General features: G+C 44.5%; 1 protein-coding gene and 1 long non-coding RNA gene across 7 annotated transcripts in view; one reads left to right on the top strand and one right to left on the bottom strand.

Moving 5' to 3' along the window:
* The window catches only part of mib1 (MIB E3 ubiquitin protein ligase 1), a 40,522-nt gene that overhangs the window by 6,919 nt on the left and 14,497 nt on the right, over positions 1-19,106 (top strand). For all 6 annotated transcript variants that reach the window (XM_029132972.3, XM_029132970.3, XM_029132975.3 and 3 more), the window contains exons 7-12: positions 172-355; positions 1,798-1,942; positions 2,094-2,227; positions 3,005-3,112; positions 3,224-3,421; positions 3,619-3,770. In XM_029132972.3, the coding sequence (XP_028988805.1) occupies positions 172-355; positions 1,798-1,942; positions 2,094-2,227; positions 3,005-3,112; positions 3,224-3,421; positions 3,619-3,770 (921 nt within the window). The remainder of the gene's footprint in view (positions 1-171; positions 356-1,797; positions 1,943-2,093; positions 2,228-3,004; positions 3,113-3,223; positions 3,422-3,618; positions 3,771-19,106) is intronic.
* Positions 83-12,571, bottom strand: LOC129603281 (uncharacterized). Its single transcript, XR_008693040.1, has 2 exons — positions 11,970-12,571; positions 83-353 (listed from the first exon to the last, which is right to left on the bottom strand). It is a non-coding gene; the product is annotated as an uncharacterized LOC129603281 (long non-coding RNA).

The following is a 19,106-nucleotide window of genomic DNA, read 5'->3' as shown; positions in this document are numbered from 1 at the left end:
CACAAATACTGTTCAATATGTAAGGTGTATTAGAATTATAATTTGATTCTAAAAAATATAATAAAGAACATCTCCAAATATATTGTTTTTCATTTGTTTAATTTTTTCACATAGCAACTGTATCCATAGCTTGCAAACCCTTACATAGTTCTTTATCTTCTGGATTCCCAGATGGACGTTTAACCCAGCTGTGCTGACAAAGGCCAACGTCGTGCGCAGTGGGGAAGTTGCAGCAGGGGCAGAAGGAGGCAGCTCTCAGTTCCTGGTGGGAGACCTGGTCCAGATTTGTTACGACATCGACCGCATCAAGCTGCTGCAGAGAGGCCACGGAGAGTGGGCCGAGGCGATGCTGCCTGTAAGTTTGAAATACGTTCACACTGATTTGTGCGAGTGTAATGGCATTGGGTCATATTTAATCAAGTTCTGGGTGCGGCAGTAATAAATATGTGTTCTGAGTTTGTTCCTAACACTGAAATTTGTTATTAACCACCCACTCAAATTTAAATGTCAAATAATTAGCAAGTGTATAAAAAAACCATTTTAAAACTCTGCGTTGAAGCCACTGGGAGGATCAGACTGGGTGTTTGTCCTGTAACATGGCTGCACACACAGAACTCACTATTTCAAAATTCTGGCTTTAACATTTTTTAACATTACGTTCACTGTGGATGCCATTTTGTTCAGGTGTGACATTCAGCCCACGGACACCATGCTTATGAAAAAAAATTGTTCTTATAGTCCAAGAAATGATTTCAGATTTTCTTTCATTCGTATTTTCACTCCCTACCCTTGACCCTACACACCATGTGAGATGTACTTTGAGTTTTTCATTGATATTGTGTTGCTACATCACATTGATTTAAACATGTAGAAAAAAACTTGCAGTTTTATCAAACTGGGTAAAAAAATCTGAAATTCAACTTGTATAATTTGTATGCAAGACCATTCTATAAATTAGGCTCCCTTCATCTGTGTGTCTAATTTTCTGCGGTTCTCACACTTGGCAGCACCAGTTCCTCATCATTCTTAGGAAATGTTGCATAGTTATTAACATGCAGAGACGTGATTTCTCCCCTTCTATCAGACTATGTTGTTTCTTCTGTCTGTTCTGTTTTTGACTTAAGGATTGAGAATTCTTAACTAATTATGAGTTATATTTTTGCTAGCCAGCACATCTTCGGTATGGTAATGTTACTCAAGGCCGATGTGCCATTGTCCGTACCATAAGGCCCCCCGGCAGGTAATGAGCCTTAAAACCCTAAGACGGGTTGTAGCTTTGATCACTGAGCATGGCTGCTGGCTGCCCGCTGCTGCTTCTACTGCAGCAGTCTCGGTTATTGATGGCATCCTCCAGGACGGCCGCCGGCCCTGCTCGACAGGCTCAGAGTGGCTCTTTCTCAAACAGCCAGGATCGAGATGATATGATTCAAAATTGTTCTGTCCTATTTCCTGTATAGATGAGAAATAGTCTAGCAAGTATAGGGGTCTCTTGCTTTTACATTCATCTTTGTTGCTCTGCAAGTGAATGTACTCTGATAATAAGCCCACAGCTTTACACCGTATAATATTTGTTGTTCTGTCAGTTTTTATTTTTGCATTGTGCTTTTTTTTCTGCTCGGTTTGTGACAATTGCTTTATTGAGCTGGTATTTTCTCTTCTGTATCCTTCCTCTTCGCCTGAACTTTTTTGCTCTCATAATCCATTTTACCTCCGCCACTTACAAGCTCAGTCACACACATGCACCAAAAACAATCACACTCTGTATACTGATGAGTTTCTTGCAACATTCATCAACAGACCTTAGGAAAAGTGGGCCGTGTGCAGCAGATCTACTCTGACAGTGACCTGAAGGTGGAGGTTTGTGGAACGTCTTGGACGTACAATCCTGCCGCCGTCACCAAGATCGCCCCCTCTGGCTCTGCGGTCAGCAACGCCTCTGGAGGTATGAACCAACGTGCACTTATGACCTATCGGTGGGAAGTACAGGTAGAGCACCCACTACCAATCACGTGGTTCGTGGTCTTATTTCCAGCAACTCCTCAAGTGTTTTTGGGCAAGGTACTAACCCCGATGTTTCTTTCTTCTTTGCTCAGAGCGTTTGTCTCAGTTGTTGAAGAAACTTTTTGAGACACAAGAATCTGGAGACATCAACGAGGAGCTGGTCAAGGCAGCAGCCAATGGAGACCTGGCCAAGGTGGAGGATATTCTTAAGAGACCAGAGGTGGATGTAAGTGCTCCAAGATTTTGTTTTAGTATCATCTGCACCAATCATCATCATTTAGTATCTAAACTTGTACAGAATATCCTCATGACTCTGCTCTGCTCTCAGTATTTTGAGGATGCTGAGAATCTCTTAGAAGGGGCTCCAAGATCCTCCCACCATTTCCTCTCTCAATCTGAAAGGCATTAGTGCTGGCCCCAAAGAGGGCACCAAGGAGCCCTGGTGTACACGGCAGCACAGATCTGATTCACTTTCAGTATCAAGTGATGATCGACAATCCCCATATGGCTGCAACTTGTTTTTTGACACAGACACAACACCAGGTCAAACACGTAGTTGCCGCGGGGCCATCCTGCCTTGTATAGATCATGGGAGCTAGTCGCATCAAGTCGCCAATACTGTCTTCACTTAGCGAACAAGAGAGAGAGAATGACTGTGTTTCAGTGGTGAAGGCTGGCCAGGTGCCCTACTGCCTTTCAGTGGAATTATTTGCTTAAGGCTGAGTGCGTTGAGCCTGGCCAAGTGATCTGCCTGCCAGGACAAGAGACGTCTCGAAATTCCCAAAGGAATCCGCATTAATATTTATGCTCTGAGTTTTTGCAGTGCTGCAGTTGATGAAACATGCACACACAACTACACATTTACGCCTACCAACACTTAAACACACCCTCACCAAGCTCTTAGCCCCTCAGCTGAATGGCTAATTTAGTAGTGGCACATCTGAACATAAGAGACATTGGCACTCACCCATTAAGTTCTTACTGGTAATGCTGGTGTCTGCAGGTGAACGGGCAGTGTGCTGGACACACCGCCATGCAGGCGGCCAGTCAGAATGGTCACGTGGATGTTCTAAAGCTGCTGCTTAAACACAGTGTGGACCTGGAGGCTGAGGTGGGTATAAAATCCTCCGTCGCATTTCTTCGTTAATTGAATGTCGCCCAGTGAAGCACCAGCACCGTTTTAAATGACACTGAATCATTATGTGACTGTCTCTGTTCACAGGACAAAGATGGTGACCGGGCAGTGCACCACGCAGCCTTTGGTGATGAGGGGTCTGTCATTGAGGTGCTGCATAGGGGCGGCGCCGACTTGAACGCCAGGAACAAGCGAAGGCAGACTCCATTGCACATAGCTGTCAACAAAGGCCACTTGCAGGTGGTCAAAACCTTGCTGGATTTTGGCTGCCACCCCAGCCTCCAGGTATTTAATACAAAGGCTTATTTACCTCCTGAAACCTGCTTTGTGGCATTTATAGAACGGTAAAACAGGAACACGTGTATACAGCAGCCTGTCAAAGGTCAGCCTGGTTTACACTCATTGCACACTGTGTGGTTGATGCAGCAGGTTTTGATTCTGATTAGCAGCAGAGTGGTATTTAACTGAAGCTTCTCCTTTAGGATTCAGAGGGGGACACGCCTCTGCACGATGCCATAAGCAAGAAGAGAGACGACATGCTGTCCGTGCTGCTGGAAGCTGGTGCTGATGTCACCATCACCAACAATAATGGGTTTAACGCCCTGCATCACGCCGCCCTGCGAGGAAACCCCAGGTATGGCACGCCTAACCCCCGCTTGTAGTTGTCACACCTGGTTTGGTGTCAGGCTGAAGCTTTCTAAGTGGAAGTTCTGCAGACGGTATCCTCAGGATCGTAATAAATGTCAGCTCGATACCTTCTGCAAAGCCTTTGTGGTCAATACAGGTTTTCTGAATAATAAAATCTCACCTTATCTGCTGTGCACATTACTATTATACACAGTACTGCAAATTCTTTGATGCATTCTTTCTCAAATGATTGACGATAAACAAGGTTTATTACTGATGACATTTTGTCAGGCTTTGAGCTTTATCTCAGTTTAGTTTGATATTAATTAAAGTTTGGAACCTGATCTCCCCAACAGATGCTGTAGTCTGAAATTGACATTAGACTACCTTTGAGGCCCTGAATGCATCTGTCTTATGTTGTTGCTTTTTCTATTAGTGTAGCTAATAGCCCTTGAAGTTCATTTGCTGGTTCTGACTGTTACACTGGTTCATCTGTGTGTGTTGTGAGTGGAGGCTGGCCCGAAGCTGCTGTCCTGTGCAGCAGCAGTAGTTCTCCTTGTCCTTGACTACTGCTATTTCTGGCTCTGGCAGGTTGCGGCACCGCTCTTTGGCCGTTCTTGTCTCTCAACTATGAACGAAAGAGATGAATTCCTGTATTAGGTTGATCATCCAGGGTCTTTTTTAAGGTGATGGGCAGTAACATTACAGGGTCAGTGCTGTAGACTGGAGCGGTTTCTAGAACAGTTAACAGCTGCCTCACTTGCTGGGTGTGTTGGATGTGTATGTGCATGTTTGTGACTCAGAGTGGTTATCCCAGGCTAAATGTCATTCTCCTTCACTGGAATTCATTGCTTTGGCATGGGGACAAATGGAATTGAGGTCAGGGGCCTATGTAACACCTGCCACAAGCCCGGCCAGACCCAGTCCTTCACCTCTGGCACGCTGCACAAAATACCGTTGAAAACCAGCGGCTGTTTCCTGTTCGCTACACTGATCCATTAGTTTGCAGCTTCATTTGGACATTTATAAAAACACAAAATATTGATTATTATGTCTCATAATAATCAAAGAATTAATAACCATTAAAATGTATTGGCAAATAGCTTCACAGTAAGTCACAGTGTGTCTCATTTATTTTCACTAACCTATTATAAGACTTTATGAAATGAAATCCTATAGAGACAGACAAACATAAGTTATTAAATTAAGTTTGAAGAAGTTTTGTTTTTTCTTTTGCCTTTTTTTTTAACTGCACAGATCTAAACTTTAGTTTGGGTTGGTGGTCCCTAAAATTCTATATTTAAAGGTATTTATGTAGAGATTGGATTATTTGTTTCTAATCATTTTATGATTATTAGAAATAATTAAAAATCATGCACAGCATACATAATTAAACTATGGCTCATATGGTCAGCAGTCCCAGTCTGACTCTGTAGTCTGAGAGGGATAAAAATGTTACAGGCTACTCTCTCCTTTTATTACACTGTTTTTAAATTTTAATGGATAATTGTAAACACATTTAGGAAAGGGCACCGAGTGTTAGAGTTGAGACAAAATCGCTTGTATTATAAATATTAAAATGCGGTGGGTGTGTAATGTGTAAACCAGCATTTAGAATATAAAAGAGCAGAAGGCGAAATCACTGTAGGACTTATTGATTTAGAGGCAAAAAGTGCTTGGGTACAGTATTTTCTGTAACAGGGTGCTTGTCGTGTGTGTGTGTGTGTGTGTGTGTGTGTGTGTGTGTGTGTGTGTGTGTGTGTGTGTGTGTGTGTGTGTGTGTGTGTGTGTGTGTGTGTGTGTGTGTGTGTGTGTGTGTGTGTGTGTGTGTGTGTGTGTGTGTGTGTGTGTGTGTGTGCGCGTGCGCGTGCATGTGCGTGTGTTCTGCTTGCTTCGGTCCACGATTTGTCCCTTGCCTTCAGAGAAACGAAGATATATGTCGCCTTCTCCAGTCTGCCCATTTACTTTTATTTCACGCTCGAGCTCCTGCAATATCAGGGAGACAGTCCACAACTCCTAAAGCCCTCGAAAATCTCTCCCTAGGTTGATGTGAAAGTACCTTGTCTGGTGTGTTTTTTGTGGAGGGGCAGTTGTTTCAATTGAGTGCTTAAAGGAATTTCTACTATAGAATCATATAAAAATCCTCTTGATGACTGTCGTGAAGAAGTGCTTGAAGTTGGAAGGAAATCAGAAACCTCTCAGATGAGGCACACGACATGAAGCCTTTCTGGTTAATGATTGATGTTAATATTTATTTCTGATAATAACTTCAGAAATGCGTCTGCTCTGTGTCCTCGTGTTTACATTTGGTTTTGGCGCAGAACACTGATGGAAGAACAAGTTCCACGTGTGTAATCTGTAATTTCTCTGGAACTGCTTTTCTGGTGCCCTCCAGCAAAGACTACTGTGCTGCAGGCTAGACTGGTTGTACTGGTTGTACTGGGCTACTTCCAGGTGTTAATGTGTGTAACTGTGATTATGATGGGTGTGCTCTGTAAATTAGTTTCTCCATGAAACCTCTAAATAAAACTGAATAAGTTAAAACAACAGCCAATGCAAGGTTTTAGCTCTGCGTCACACTCCCTGGTGTGTGTGTGTGTGTGTAATGTGTGTTAGCGCTGGGTTGTTTCAAGAGTGCGGGTGGGTCTTCAAGCAGTGGAAAGAAGATTGAGCAAGACACATAGGAAGAACCCTGTGGGTGACAGATGAATCCTTCAACCTGTAATCCCAAATACTGAGACAAATCAACTCTATCAACAGGGGGGAGGCAGGAACTGGGGAGTTTTACTATATTTCACCTTGTTCATTACACACACACACACACACACACACACACACACCTCTACCGGTTGTTACAGCATTTTCTCATAAATTAGACCTAGCTGTTAAGTTTTACAATTGCTAATAAATTAAAAGTGCTGGTGTAACCGGTGTTTGGTTAAGGACTTTGTCGGAACTCCACACTGCGTGTCCTGCGTGTGTTTACTGCAGCCTCGGCCTGCAAGGGGAGCCTGGCTCATCTCTGTGCCTTTCCCTTGGGCTGCGTGAAGCCAGTAGCTGCTACAATACTGTAAACAATACGATTAATAGCCCATGACTCATAAACGGGCTGCAAACGAGCCCTGCGGCGGTGGTCTGCACCCCTTACGTGTTACCTCCATGTAATGTTTGCCCTCCTCCTTCACTCATAGCCGAGCTCAGCTTTCCTTTAATATGACAAAATAAAGGCAGCCCACCTACGGCCCTCTGAAGTGATGCAGAGCTCTGCAAACATTCACGCTGCGCTTCTGCGAGTTGCAGAATGGCTTTCTAAATACAATGTAAGTATATAAGTGCTAACAAGCAGCTTCATAATGAAGCAGAGCCACATGCAAAATGAGTTAAATTGTTCTTTTTCTAGCGGGTCATCACGTTCCTTATGGCTGCTGATATTGAATTAGGCCATTTCACTCCCTTTGATTGTGTGAGATAGGGCCCACATAAATAGATTTTATGTTTGTTTGTCCAAGGGAGCCATTTAAATTCAAGTGAAAATGAGAATGTAGTGTTTGTTACGAATAACTTACTAATCTCTTATTGTATTTCATGCTGTTCCAAATCAACTTAAGTAATTGCACAATTTAAATAAATTACAGCTTTACAGAAAGTTTGGAACAAATAATCTAGGAGTCGTTTTTCGCTGTATTCTGAAGTTTCAGATCAGTTTAATATACTATTAAGCGCCAACGTGAACGACGAACGTGCAAAGGGAAGTTAGGTTGAACTGCCTGTTTGTTCTGCAGTAACAGCGAAAGAACATGAAAGACTGTAACTGTTTCGTCCTCCAGAGCATCTGGCTCTCATCTACCTCACGTTGTCCAATGACACTGCAGGATGCTTTGGGGGCAGGAGCCGAGGCTTTTCTGGATTGGTGTGTGCGCTGCATAGACTAAAGATGTATATTTTGCTCTGTGTGTATTTTTATTGTTGTGTATCTGCTTTATGGCCAGTGTTGTTGAAACCCTGCTGAGCAGCGTTAGTCGTCTTTTGCCTGTTCCCACCCACAGTGTAATTGACAGTTAGCATTCAGTGACAGTTGGTTTAGGAGGTGTCTTAGTGAGACAGCCGTACATTCTCTCACCAACATGTGACTGCTGTGTTTCAGAACTAGGGGGCTCGTGCTATTTTGGAAACAGCCATTGATACTGTGGTCAGAATATCTGTCCCTCTACAAGCATAGGGCCAACACTCGGAAAAGGAAAGGAACCGTACCAAAGTTTCGAATCTGAGATGGGTTTCTTTATTAAAATGAGACATGTGTAGCATTGAACAGGACATTCGCTGAACACTCCACATGTTGGAGAGGAAAACCATCAGGATGTGGTCTGCTGTTATTACAGTTATTGTGTTGAAGGCGTCGCAGGAAATAAAGGGCTCCTGTAGTCATCAAAGCATAGCTACAGCTGGTTGAAGGGGACCAAATCCATTTAAGAGGTGATTTGGTTCCATTTTACCAGCTTTAGCAAAGCATTGTGGGGTCACGGTCTCAGAGTGAGAGAATACGATCTGCTGAAATAAAAGGAAGTCTCGCCGGCCGTTCAACCAAAGAGCGAACATGTTGCATTTGAACAGCTTATTAAAACCTGGAGCGTGGATCATTGCATCGTTCACCCACTTGAAATGGACAGTTCTAGTTTAATTTCATTCTCCTGTTCACCTTCACCCAGTCTGCGTGACACACGGGCACATTTAGCACACTACACCCCATTTACCACCACACCAATAACACAAAGCTGCTGTTATTCAACCTTACCCAACTTTCTCCTTTGCTGCCTCCCAGGCAGCCTATTTATCCTCCTTGCTATCTTTTTAAGTTTTACACTTGCCCCCTCCCAGAGAGTGAGGGGGAAAAATGTTCCCTGAGAAAAGGATAATAATAATCTGTGGCAGTGCACTTGAGTCAAATGTCCTGGAGTCATGAAGCAATTACAGGTTCTGACAGATGGGCCCTGCTGCAAGCTCGTTGCCACTCCGGCCAGCGAGAGGGCCAACAGACAAATGCAGAGGCATAACGACACACAAGCTACTCACACTCCTACAGATGCACTACGGGTTGTCAAGTCACTTTAATTTTACTGAGTCATTTATGTCCTAAAGACTGATTTGGAGTGTAAAAAGTAGCGTCTGAGCAGTGATGATTATCTCTCTAGTACCGCTTCATCTAAACCATGTCCTTGTGATAAAAAAACAAAAGATCACTGTGATAGTGTTTAAGGTGTGTGTACCTAAAGCCTGTCATATTTCTAGTCAGGCATAAGATCACTAAATCATTTTAGCTTTTAGGTCATTATCAAATCATCTTTGCTGTCTCCCACAATATGTGACTTGACTTTGCAATTAGTTCATTTCTTTATTTAAAATCGGGATAAAGTCATGACGAATGTGTCGCTGGCCCTGTTTTGTAAGAGGGATTTGACTCATGCTCAGCTGTTATAATTATTAACTTTTTTCTCTGTGGCCAGCAACAGCTGAGGGATATATGGCACTGCTTGTAGACAGGATGGAGGTCAGTCTAGGGCCAGCTTGATATGGCACACCAGAGGCAGGTCTATTTGTAACATACACATGCACATTGATGCTCGCTCTCACACACACACACACACACACACACACACACACACACACACACACACACACACACACACACACAGAACCCACAGTCTCAGAGTCAGGTGGCCGAGCTGCTCACCTCGACTGAGGGCCATAACAGGGCAAAAGCAGGGAGTCGACAAGCACTGAGCTTTTGATAATGTCAGCATCTGCTGTGTTTGTCACTCAGGCGGCAGGTCATTGCTATTGAGGGCCTGGGAGAAGCATGCAGTGCAAAACGTACACTCACACACACCTCAGCTATCTTGACAAGAAAAGAGAGCTCGACAGAACATGAAGAGATGGGCCGAACTAAGAAGTGAAACGTTAAAATTAAACTTCACTCCTATTCTGTCGGTAAATACAAAAAGGATTTTAACATTTTAGAACTAGACTAACCTTTTCTCTGTTCTTTAATTAATTACTACATTACTATACATTATAGACCAATTTGTCCCCATTTGGCAGCTGTTTAAATATCAATAACTCAATTGACTTTTGTTTATGAATTCAGTTCCAGTCCTGCCTTTAAGCCAAGTGTATTTCTGTTAGAAAATCTGAGTTAGGTGTTTTTTTATTCTTTTATACATCAAACAAAGCCTCATCAAAGGCAAAAAGCAGAATGTCAGAAGGCGATTTTTGGCCTATGCACTATTTTTTGTTTACAACTGAAACGTTTTTAACTGCTGTCAGTAAACTGCGTTACAGAGAATGCAGATTTGCAGCGTTGGCATCTCTGATGTCACTTCAGCTTGGACATTTTTCTATTGAAGAAAAATAGTTAAGTCAGCCGTACACTTGGCATATTAATCATTTCACTATGAAGTGTGTTGTATTTTATTAGAATGGAGGTCTCATCCTACACTCGCATACGTACGCTTTTTTCATGACTCCACTGCAGTAGAATTGTTGTAGGCGCACAAACGTCCCACCCTGCAGCCTTTAAAACATTGTAATTATTTGTAAAGACTATTTTGATCGGAGATTTCTATATAGTTTATCCCAGATCACTTTACAAGGATTACTTCGATTATAGTGACATTTATATTCAGCCTCTTTAAGTCACTGCTCAGCTAATTTACAAGGGTTAACTATTAAATTAAACAGGTAGGTTTTATTCTGTGTTTAAAGCTTTCTTCCATGTTCAAGCAATGAATAGAGATTAAAATCTTTTAGAGAGCTGAACCTGTGCTAAAACTAGTAATGATCCTGGAGAAGGGGTCAGGATTGGTCAAAGTGTTAGATACAGATAATTCTCTGTGCAATCTGTTGCCCGCCTCCCCTTTGTTTTCTCCCTGTGCCTCTGGCCATATTCTGTTGCCTTTATTTGTTTGAAACGGTTAACAATTGGAATCAGCTGACAGGCAAGAGTTGACCCTGATCCTGCATTGTCACTTTTTGATGGTCTAATCTGACTGCCATGCAGTCCAGCAAAGCATTTGGCAAGCATAGCAAACGTGAACAATGAGAGCAGGAATCAGTGGAAGGGAGGGGAGCAAGGGGCAGCAGGGTTGATGCGGGGCGGGGGTGCGGATAAGGGCAGCAGCATAAAGGGACGGCAGCCATAGTTAAACACACAAGGTTGTTAAAGTGGAAGCTATATGATACAACAGCATGATATTATTCTGCTTCCTCAGCAATTAGTTCTTTTCGGGTAACATTCAAAATAAATGCCAGCAACAATGGCAGAATTCTGGTTCAGTTCACCGTACATTCTTTTCCCTTGGAGCCACATGGAAGCGCTGGGAGAGATTATGGTATTAATGGTCAGGAGCAGGTCCAGCATACCACTTGCTGAAGTTGGGGCTCGGTTGCAGTTGGCCGAGCTTCAAGTGCTGTGATGCATTAAAATCACTCAATAATGAAAGGGGGCCCTGTTCATATGCTGATGTCACAAGGTGACCGTTTGCTCATAGTTGGACTGGGTGACTTACAGTAGTCCAATAAACTCACTGATGTCAGACCAAACCTAAAGCGCACTTGCTATCATTTTACACAAATTTAAATAATTGTCCAATGAACTGTTGGCATATCTTGGATGAGAGAATTTTATTGGCCTAGTCAGCCGGTTTGAGAAAGCAGTAAGTTCCCTACAGCTATTATTGCTGCAGTGAGATTGCCCAGAGACAGTATAGCTAATGTATGAGCCATAGCACTCACAGCCATGCTCTCTCCCCCTGTCTCTCTCTGTACTTCGCTTGCTATTTTAACAATCGTCAAAGCACAAACCTATGCTCAGACAAACCTGTCCAACATAGAACGAGGGTCCACACCTCACCAAGCATACATACTTCTTTACATTCCATAGCTATCATATGTTCATATGGGTACATAAAGAAGTACGTACACCAAGGAGGTAATCTTAGGTAGGAAATTTTCTCACCTTTTGCCAAGGTCAGGAAGTTATAAGCAGAACATTTTTCCTCACTGTTCTCTCTCCCAAGTATGGTAGTCTGCACCGTAAGGTGACTTTGAGTGTAAATTCAGTTCAACACTCCGAGCTTTCCTTTGGTTGCCATGTAAGGCTGTCAGCCAGTCCCCCCGCCCCCGAACATAACAGGAGTTTTGCAGTCCATACCATAGTTGACTGTCCCAGTGACCCCTGCTGTCCTCTAGACAAGTGGGAGAAACCAGGAGGATCAGGGGGAAGGAATGGAGCTTCTTTTTTGCTGTCATAAGAAGAAGGTAGTCTTGTTCTTTTTCCAGAGAAAATGTTGAGAATGTAGATTAGGGTTAGGGAAAAAAGCAGCGCCGAGGAGAAGTGCTTTCTTCTTGCTAAAGAGTCCGTGGTGTGAAGAGCTCTCAGACAGCACCGTGTCTTGTATGACGATCGTTTGTTGTGTCCTGGGAGTAGGGGTGCACCTATAAGCTGAATGGACCTGCTGACATACTAAACATTTCCCTTCTCTCCTCCCACTTCTCTCTCTGACTGTCTCCCCTTCGTCTCTTATTTCACCCCCACTTTGCCACTCCTCACTTCTACCAAAACGTACCCCTCTTTGCAGTTTTTTCCTTTACCAACGGTGTTCCCAGTCGCTAGTTGGAACAGTTGCTGATATTTGAAAACAAGGGTGATCCAAGTGGAACAGGAAGCTATTGTGAGCAGGATTTGGGTTTTAGGCGCAGAGGCAGGCCATAGGTCACATGAAGGCTCTAATGCCCACTCAGCACTTGTGGATTGGTCCCGGTTACACCCCCCACCCCACCCCCTAGCTTGCTGTACCCTGTTCTCTCTCTTTTTCCCACACACAGATCATAATTCTCACTCCACTTTTTCTCTGATCAAGCCTTACCTGCCTGTGTTTACAGTAAAACCAGCTGTTCTACCACAGAGAGTGGAATGGATCAATAATCATTTGCATGGCGTCAGGAATTGTTCAGCAAGTCTCTAATGAATCTTAGCCCTAGACCAACACATTCCACAAGTCCACACTGCTTCAAAACACGCCATACAAGCCAACAGGCTAAAGGCGTCAATCAAAAAATGGATTAGGGGAGACCAGCTTAAGTTTGAGACAGGGTGCTGAAGAACTGAATAAATGGCAAATGCAGTGTAATGTGTTTGTAGTGGAATGGTCTTGAATAAGAATGAGGGGAGGTTGGACTGGAGGTGACAGTTGTTCTCGGCACAAAGACAGGGTTGGGCAGGTGGATGAGCCTGGTCCTAAAGGGTGTGACGTCCTGTTTAGGAAATGTCACAGCCACCCGAGAGGGTGAGCAAACAGCGGGGGGTGGGGGTGAAATTCCTTCCTAGTCACAGTGGCATAAAGTTTGGGCAACGTGAACCAAATGCATTGAAGCCCAACATGTCTGTTCTGGCAGTAGCACTGCAGCACTGTGTGCCCTGCATGCCCTGCCTAGCCTATAGCAATCTGCTACAGAGAGAGGGACAAGAAAGTGGGTTACTACCCTAAGTGCAATGGTTCATCTAGTGACACACATCCACTTAGCCAACCATTGCTGCTGAATATCCCCTCCCACCCGTCCTCACCTTCCTCCACCGCACATCTGTGTTAATACACTTCTCACAGCTGTGCGCTGTCAATCCGCTTTACCCCCTGTTCCGAACTCCCAATCTGACCGCTGTTCATTATTCTACTGCTTCGTCATCCCTCACATTGCATCGTTCCGTCCAATTCATCCAACCTTGGACTTAAAAGTGCGACGTGTCCTCCAACTTACCTCCCGTCATTTAAGCCTGGCAGTGAGCTCCGTGCCCCCCAGTTTAATTACAAAGTGGTGTATAGGACCACCTTGAAAGAACCAAAAAGATATTTCAAAAAAGACAAAAATAACACATTTAAAGTCCCAGTAGTTATACAATATCCTTGGTCAGGGTGACGGAAACATCTCGGAAGGTGTCATACGCAGAGGGCGAATTGTGCGTAAGGGAATGTATCTCCACACCAGTGCAGGTCTGAGTTAACGAGTCCGTCATTAGATAGCGGCAGAGCTGCAACCATGAAGCCTAATGAGCCAAATAGCTCTGCTGCTGCAGCATGTCCGGCTGGTGCCAGAAACACAAGAGAGGGGAAGAAGGAGAGAGAGTAAGATGAGAGATAAAGGGAGGGAGGGAGAAAGAATGAGATGAGAGAGAGATGGAGTAGAGAGTGCAAAAAACAGGGCTAAAATCCATGTGGACCATAGCAACTCCCCAGCCTCCCTTTTCCTTATCCCACCTCCTTCTGCATCCTCTTCCTCGCGATACTTTTTTCTTTTTATAAAGCCTTTATTTCATTCCTTCTCCTAAGACAAGAGAAGAGGGGAAAAAAATCAAAGGTGTTTTCTGGTCAAGTTCTGTCCCAGTGCTGTTGCTGCTGCAGAACAGTAGATTCCACTCCCCCTCTCGGCTACCCGACTCACTGGCAAACCATGCGGTTAATAACTGATCGCATCCGTAGAAGAGAGAGGGAAGAGACAGGACCAGAGACATCGGGGCCCATCAGGGATAAACTCCGTCCAAAAGCGAAGGAAGAGCATGTATTACCTGTCAAATCAGTTTCTTATCTGTGCTGCTCCTCCTCTTCCCGTACTGAAGCGAGCCATAATGACCTAGAGAGCGCTCCAGCTGCTGCAGCCACCGTGTGTGCCGGGTGCACGCCTGACTCGCTGAATCAGCTTCTATGATTGGGGGGAGGAGGGGTGGTGGCGGACGGGTTGAGTGCCACAGTCGGAGAGCAGAGGAGGAGGAAAAGAGAGAAAGTGGGCACATGCACAGAAATACATGCTAACGCGCATTCCCACACAAGTCATACCTTTAGAAGAGGAAGACGAAGGGCTGACATGAAGAGCTGCCATTTGGAGGAGAAAGGGGGAGGAGAAGGGGAGAATGAGGGGGGATGGAAAAAAAACATCTGCAGCACTCTCCTCTCCATCATGTGCATTCTGTGTGAGAGAGCTGGGAGGATGCCCCAGTCAGTGGATGAGGCAGAAAGTAAACCAAGCGTCCTGCCTCTTTCCTATTCCATCGGCACACACGCCGTCCCAAAGCTTTATCCTGCTCCTAAAATGCGCTTTTATTATTCAGTGGAACTTTATACAGGAGCTCAGAAAAGGGGGTTTACGGAATGTTTAGCAGAATTGAGATAGTATTTGTAGCTCTGCAGTAGGAGACAGTTGCAATTTTAATAGTTGCTTGCGATCCATGCGAATTTGATTACCTTTGTCTGAGACTGGGGATGGAGGACATTACAGTATCTTTTTGGAATTTTTTTTTTGTTTAGATTCTCCATCTGCGTCGCAGGGGTCACCTTTTTTTCAAGGCGGCTGTAGTTCGGACATGAACATGGTGGCAGCAAATTAGGGACAAGAGGGCATGCAGCCAGCAACTTCCTAGCCCACAGAGCACGGGGCTAAGCTCAACGGCTAGCACTTTGTGGGAAGCCAAGTATCTGAAACATGCCCCGGCCCCTGTTGCCGGGCTGATCCTGTGTCTTGTCTCACCACCTCCCTGACCATATTTAGTCAAGCAGTGCAAAAAATAGTTCCCGCTCCGCTCCTCTTCTCTGCTACAGGCTTCGGGAAGCCTCCCCTACGGCTCCCTGCCTATCGATTCCACCGACCTGGAAGGAGAGGAGTGTCGGGCCAGCTAGCCCGTGCTACCATTTGCGGCGCTATTTTTAGTAGCGCCAAATAAAGTGGTCTCTCGTGCTTCCACTTGTATATTCTTGATTCTTTCCCCCTCCCCTGCTTTACATCCTTCACCACCAACTCCACCGTCTCCTGTGATACCACCCCCATTCTGTCCTTTTGACCCTCCTCCCTCCCCAGTCTTTATCAGTTCTTCTTTTTAAATAGTCTGAACGCGCTGCTTATGGTAGAGCTTCTGTCTGCGCCCCTCTATACTTAGAATGGCGGCATATCTGAGACTTGGAGCGAAGAGCAGGGGGGAATGTGTACCGCAGAGGAGCAGGGACGGTGTTAGACAGCAGGAAATATTTGTGTTTTCTCAGTTCCTTATTTATTTATTAATACTGCTTTTGGCAGCGCAGGGAGACAAGTGGCAGCCTCACCTCTGAGGCACAGGAAACTTTGGGCTGTGTTCTCTCCTTTTGAGCTCTCATTAATTTTCAAGTGTCTTTTTCAAGCTTTCCCGAGGCGCGGCCACTGAAGAATCTGTTTAATTAGTTGGTTTCATCACGGGGCACATCTATACTGTACAGAAGCAACGTCCTCTGTGCTCTCCTCTCTGTTTCACTCTCTGCTCTTATACCTTCAATGACAGCACAAGTCCTTTTACGTACCACACCTGCATTTTAACTGCAGAAAGCCTCAGGGTGTGTAAACCAATGTTTTTGCCAGCTATATCCTTAATCATATGGAAACCAGGCGCTGGCATTTTACTTGTAATGAGCGAGGTTGTGGAAATTCACAAACACCCTAAATGCAGCGTGGACATTTGTCAAAGTGTATTTTCATGAGCCGGGAAATGTCAGGCAATTCTCTGGTCCTTGATTTGATAAGCCTTTAGCGAGCTCACACTCATTCTGCCCTCACTGACGGTTATGTCCCAGGCATTTTCTTTGTATAGGTAATTCCACTTAGATTTAGGTGCGCAGTTTAATTAATGTATTGCAATTTATAGCTTTTCATATACATTATCTTCACTGCTTTTACTAGAGTCGACCATTTTCATAGTGAAATGGATTCAGCGTCTGCTTGCCTGACCTTACATGGCCACGTGCACATTTGCAGCTCCGACTGTAAATGTTCACCTGCAAGTCTCTCCATTTGCACACACCAAGGAAACCTAACAATAATTTTCTAACCAGCTTTTACTGTGTAATTGTACACACAGTGGATGTTTTTATTAGACGTTTGACTGAACTTTTCATTTGTTGCTCAGTTGGTTAAGGGTTTTGTGGCCTCTAACCGTCTCCGCAGGCCCTTGTGTGTTTTGCAAATCCCCACTGTGGGTCTTCACCCTGCCTGTTCCAGCCACCCAACCCACCAGTTTAATCTCAATTACATCTCGACGTCCCATCTGCCCCTGAAACTCAGCAGCATGGCTTACATCTTTCCTTCGTGATGAATAGCACAGGCTGAATGTTTAGCTGAGCAGTTAATCGATCAATAAGAACGGGGTCTACTAATGGATGTGCTTTGTTTCGCTGGATGATGGGGTGGGACGGGTGTTTCTTCCTACAACTACTGGAAGCATATTTTAATTCAGATAAGAAATAAACATAACAGACTGGAGTGCGACCGGGCATTTGCATTTGTTCTTGATGTGTATTGTGGGTTGAAAGAAATACAGCATTAAGTAGCTCATTACAAGCTATTTGCAGGGATTTTAATTTATAGTCATGTAAATAAACATTGTGAAGGGATTTATGACCAAAACATAAACAGAAAAACTGTCAAACTGCACTTTTTTATTAAGGGTGGAGAAAATGGAGATCACTTTCATAATTTTTTTGTTACAGTATTCAGTGAGGACAGTCCCTTGCTGTTTAATAAACCACAAATTGCTGTGTTTGGGTCAAACACAGAGTTCTGTTATAATTCATGATGGCGGGAGCTTGTGCTGTGATGAGCATTATGATGATGATGATGATGATTCCCGCAGCAAGACCAGCGAGATTTGTCGAAACTGTAAAATTTTACAAACACAAGTAAAATTGTGAAAATGTGGCTTGTAATGGAGATTAAAGTGTCAGTGCTCATCTAGAGTCTCTAGTTGCCTCTGTCTGCCAGATTTGGCTGTTGACTTATTTAAATGCGTTTGTAGTTATTTGACGCCTGATCTCCATTCATCACGGGATTTGTACCTAAACCAATGTCTGCTGGTGAAGTCTGGGTCAGACCTGTCTTAATGTCACACTGGCTGCTTCGTAGTGGGAGTAGAGCTTCTAATGAGTAAATCTCCATGTGCATCTTTCATTGGTCTCTAATCCTCATGCTTGCTTTATCTCTCTAGTCTCCTTCCACCCCACACCCCTCTGTTCTGCACCCCCCTCACCTCCCTTTGCTCAGTGCATCATTTGAAGAGGTGAGGCTGTTGAGCGCTTGGAGGAATAAAAGTGATTTATGAATGGGCCAACCTACCTGGGTGCTAGAGGGGGAAGCCAGTGGCAGTCAGGCTCTGTGATCCAGCAGCCCATTGTTCCCTCTAGCTTTACTGCAGGGGAAGCTCCTCTGCCTCTCCTGCTTCTGATCTTTTACTGTCCCTCACTGCTGCCGCATGTAACCATTTAGTGACTCACAAACTGCACAAATACCTATGCACTGCAGAGGCCATTTTCTCAAAGGCACCCCACACCCACACAATGCTGCTTGCAAGCCATGTTTGTTTAGATGCAGTTGGCCACTTAGATGTGTATATTTCCTTCTGACTCAAAGTTTTCATTTTTTTTGATTGTTAGAAGCCACAGAGGTGATGACAGCCAGATGCACCAGCCAGGAACACTATCAATAGAATAAAAAGAGGTGACAGGGAAGGTGTTCATACCGTATGCTTATATGCAGGTGTGGTGCACATCTGCATAGAATCACAGCTGTGCAATCTGGAGAAGAGAACTGGTAGAATATGATGATTTCATTGGAGAAAAGCTACTTAGCTGTGTCTGCCCCTCATATGCATGATCTCGCTATGTTTACGATGTTCAGGTGTAGTGCAGTAACTAGTTTGCCTGGTGAGGATGAAAAATACTTCACTGCAACGTATATGGTGCCTTCAGTCCCCCCAGCACTAGAAGCCATCCTAACATCCACCTCTCTGTGAGCTGGGACCCGTCCAAAGGAGGACAAGCCTATAGAAGCCCCAATGCCCTTGTGACCAATCAGAATGCCTAAACTCCTCCTAGGGCTGGGCCAGCGGTGGCTCGGAGCCAATAGATAAGCTCAGCCATGCTGTAATGCTCTGTCTGTCCAGTGGCATGCTGAAACATTGAATCCTGGCTACTATGTTGCTGTAGCACATGCTGAGAAGGGAGGGGGTTAAAGCAGAGGGAGCCAAGGATGGTTGGATAGAGAGGAAAGGGAGGAAACGAGGGATCGATGGATGGCTGTAGAGAGGGAGGGGTGCATCCCCTACTGAAGGGACTCAAGGACATAAAGAGCTTTTGGGAAAGTGACTATAGCATGCAGAGAAAAGCTTGTATTGTGAAACTGCTATATAAGCACTGGTGGTATGTTTTTACCTACTTGCCAAACCTAGAAAGAGCAGGATTTATTTGTGGCACTTTAAGTGCCATAGCAATGCAGGTAATAAATA

The sequence above is a fragment of the Betta splendens genome, chromosome 17 (genome assembly GCF_900634795.4).
Source record: "Betta splendens chromosome 17, fBetSpl5.4, whole genome shotgun sequence".
Classification (NCBI taxonomy): domain Eukaryota; kingdom Metazoa; phylum Chordata; class Actinopteri; order Anabantiformes; family Osphronemidae; genus Betta; species Betta splendens.
Note: the sequence above shows the minus strand (reverse complement) of the source record. Positions and strands in the feature narration are given on the sequence as shown.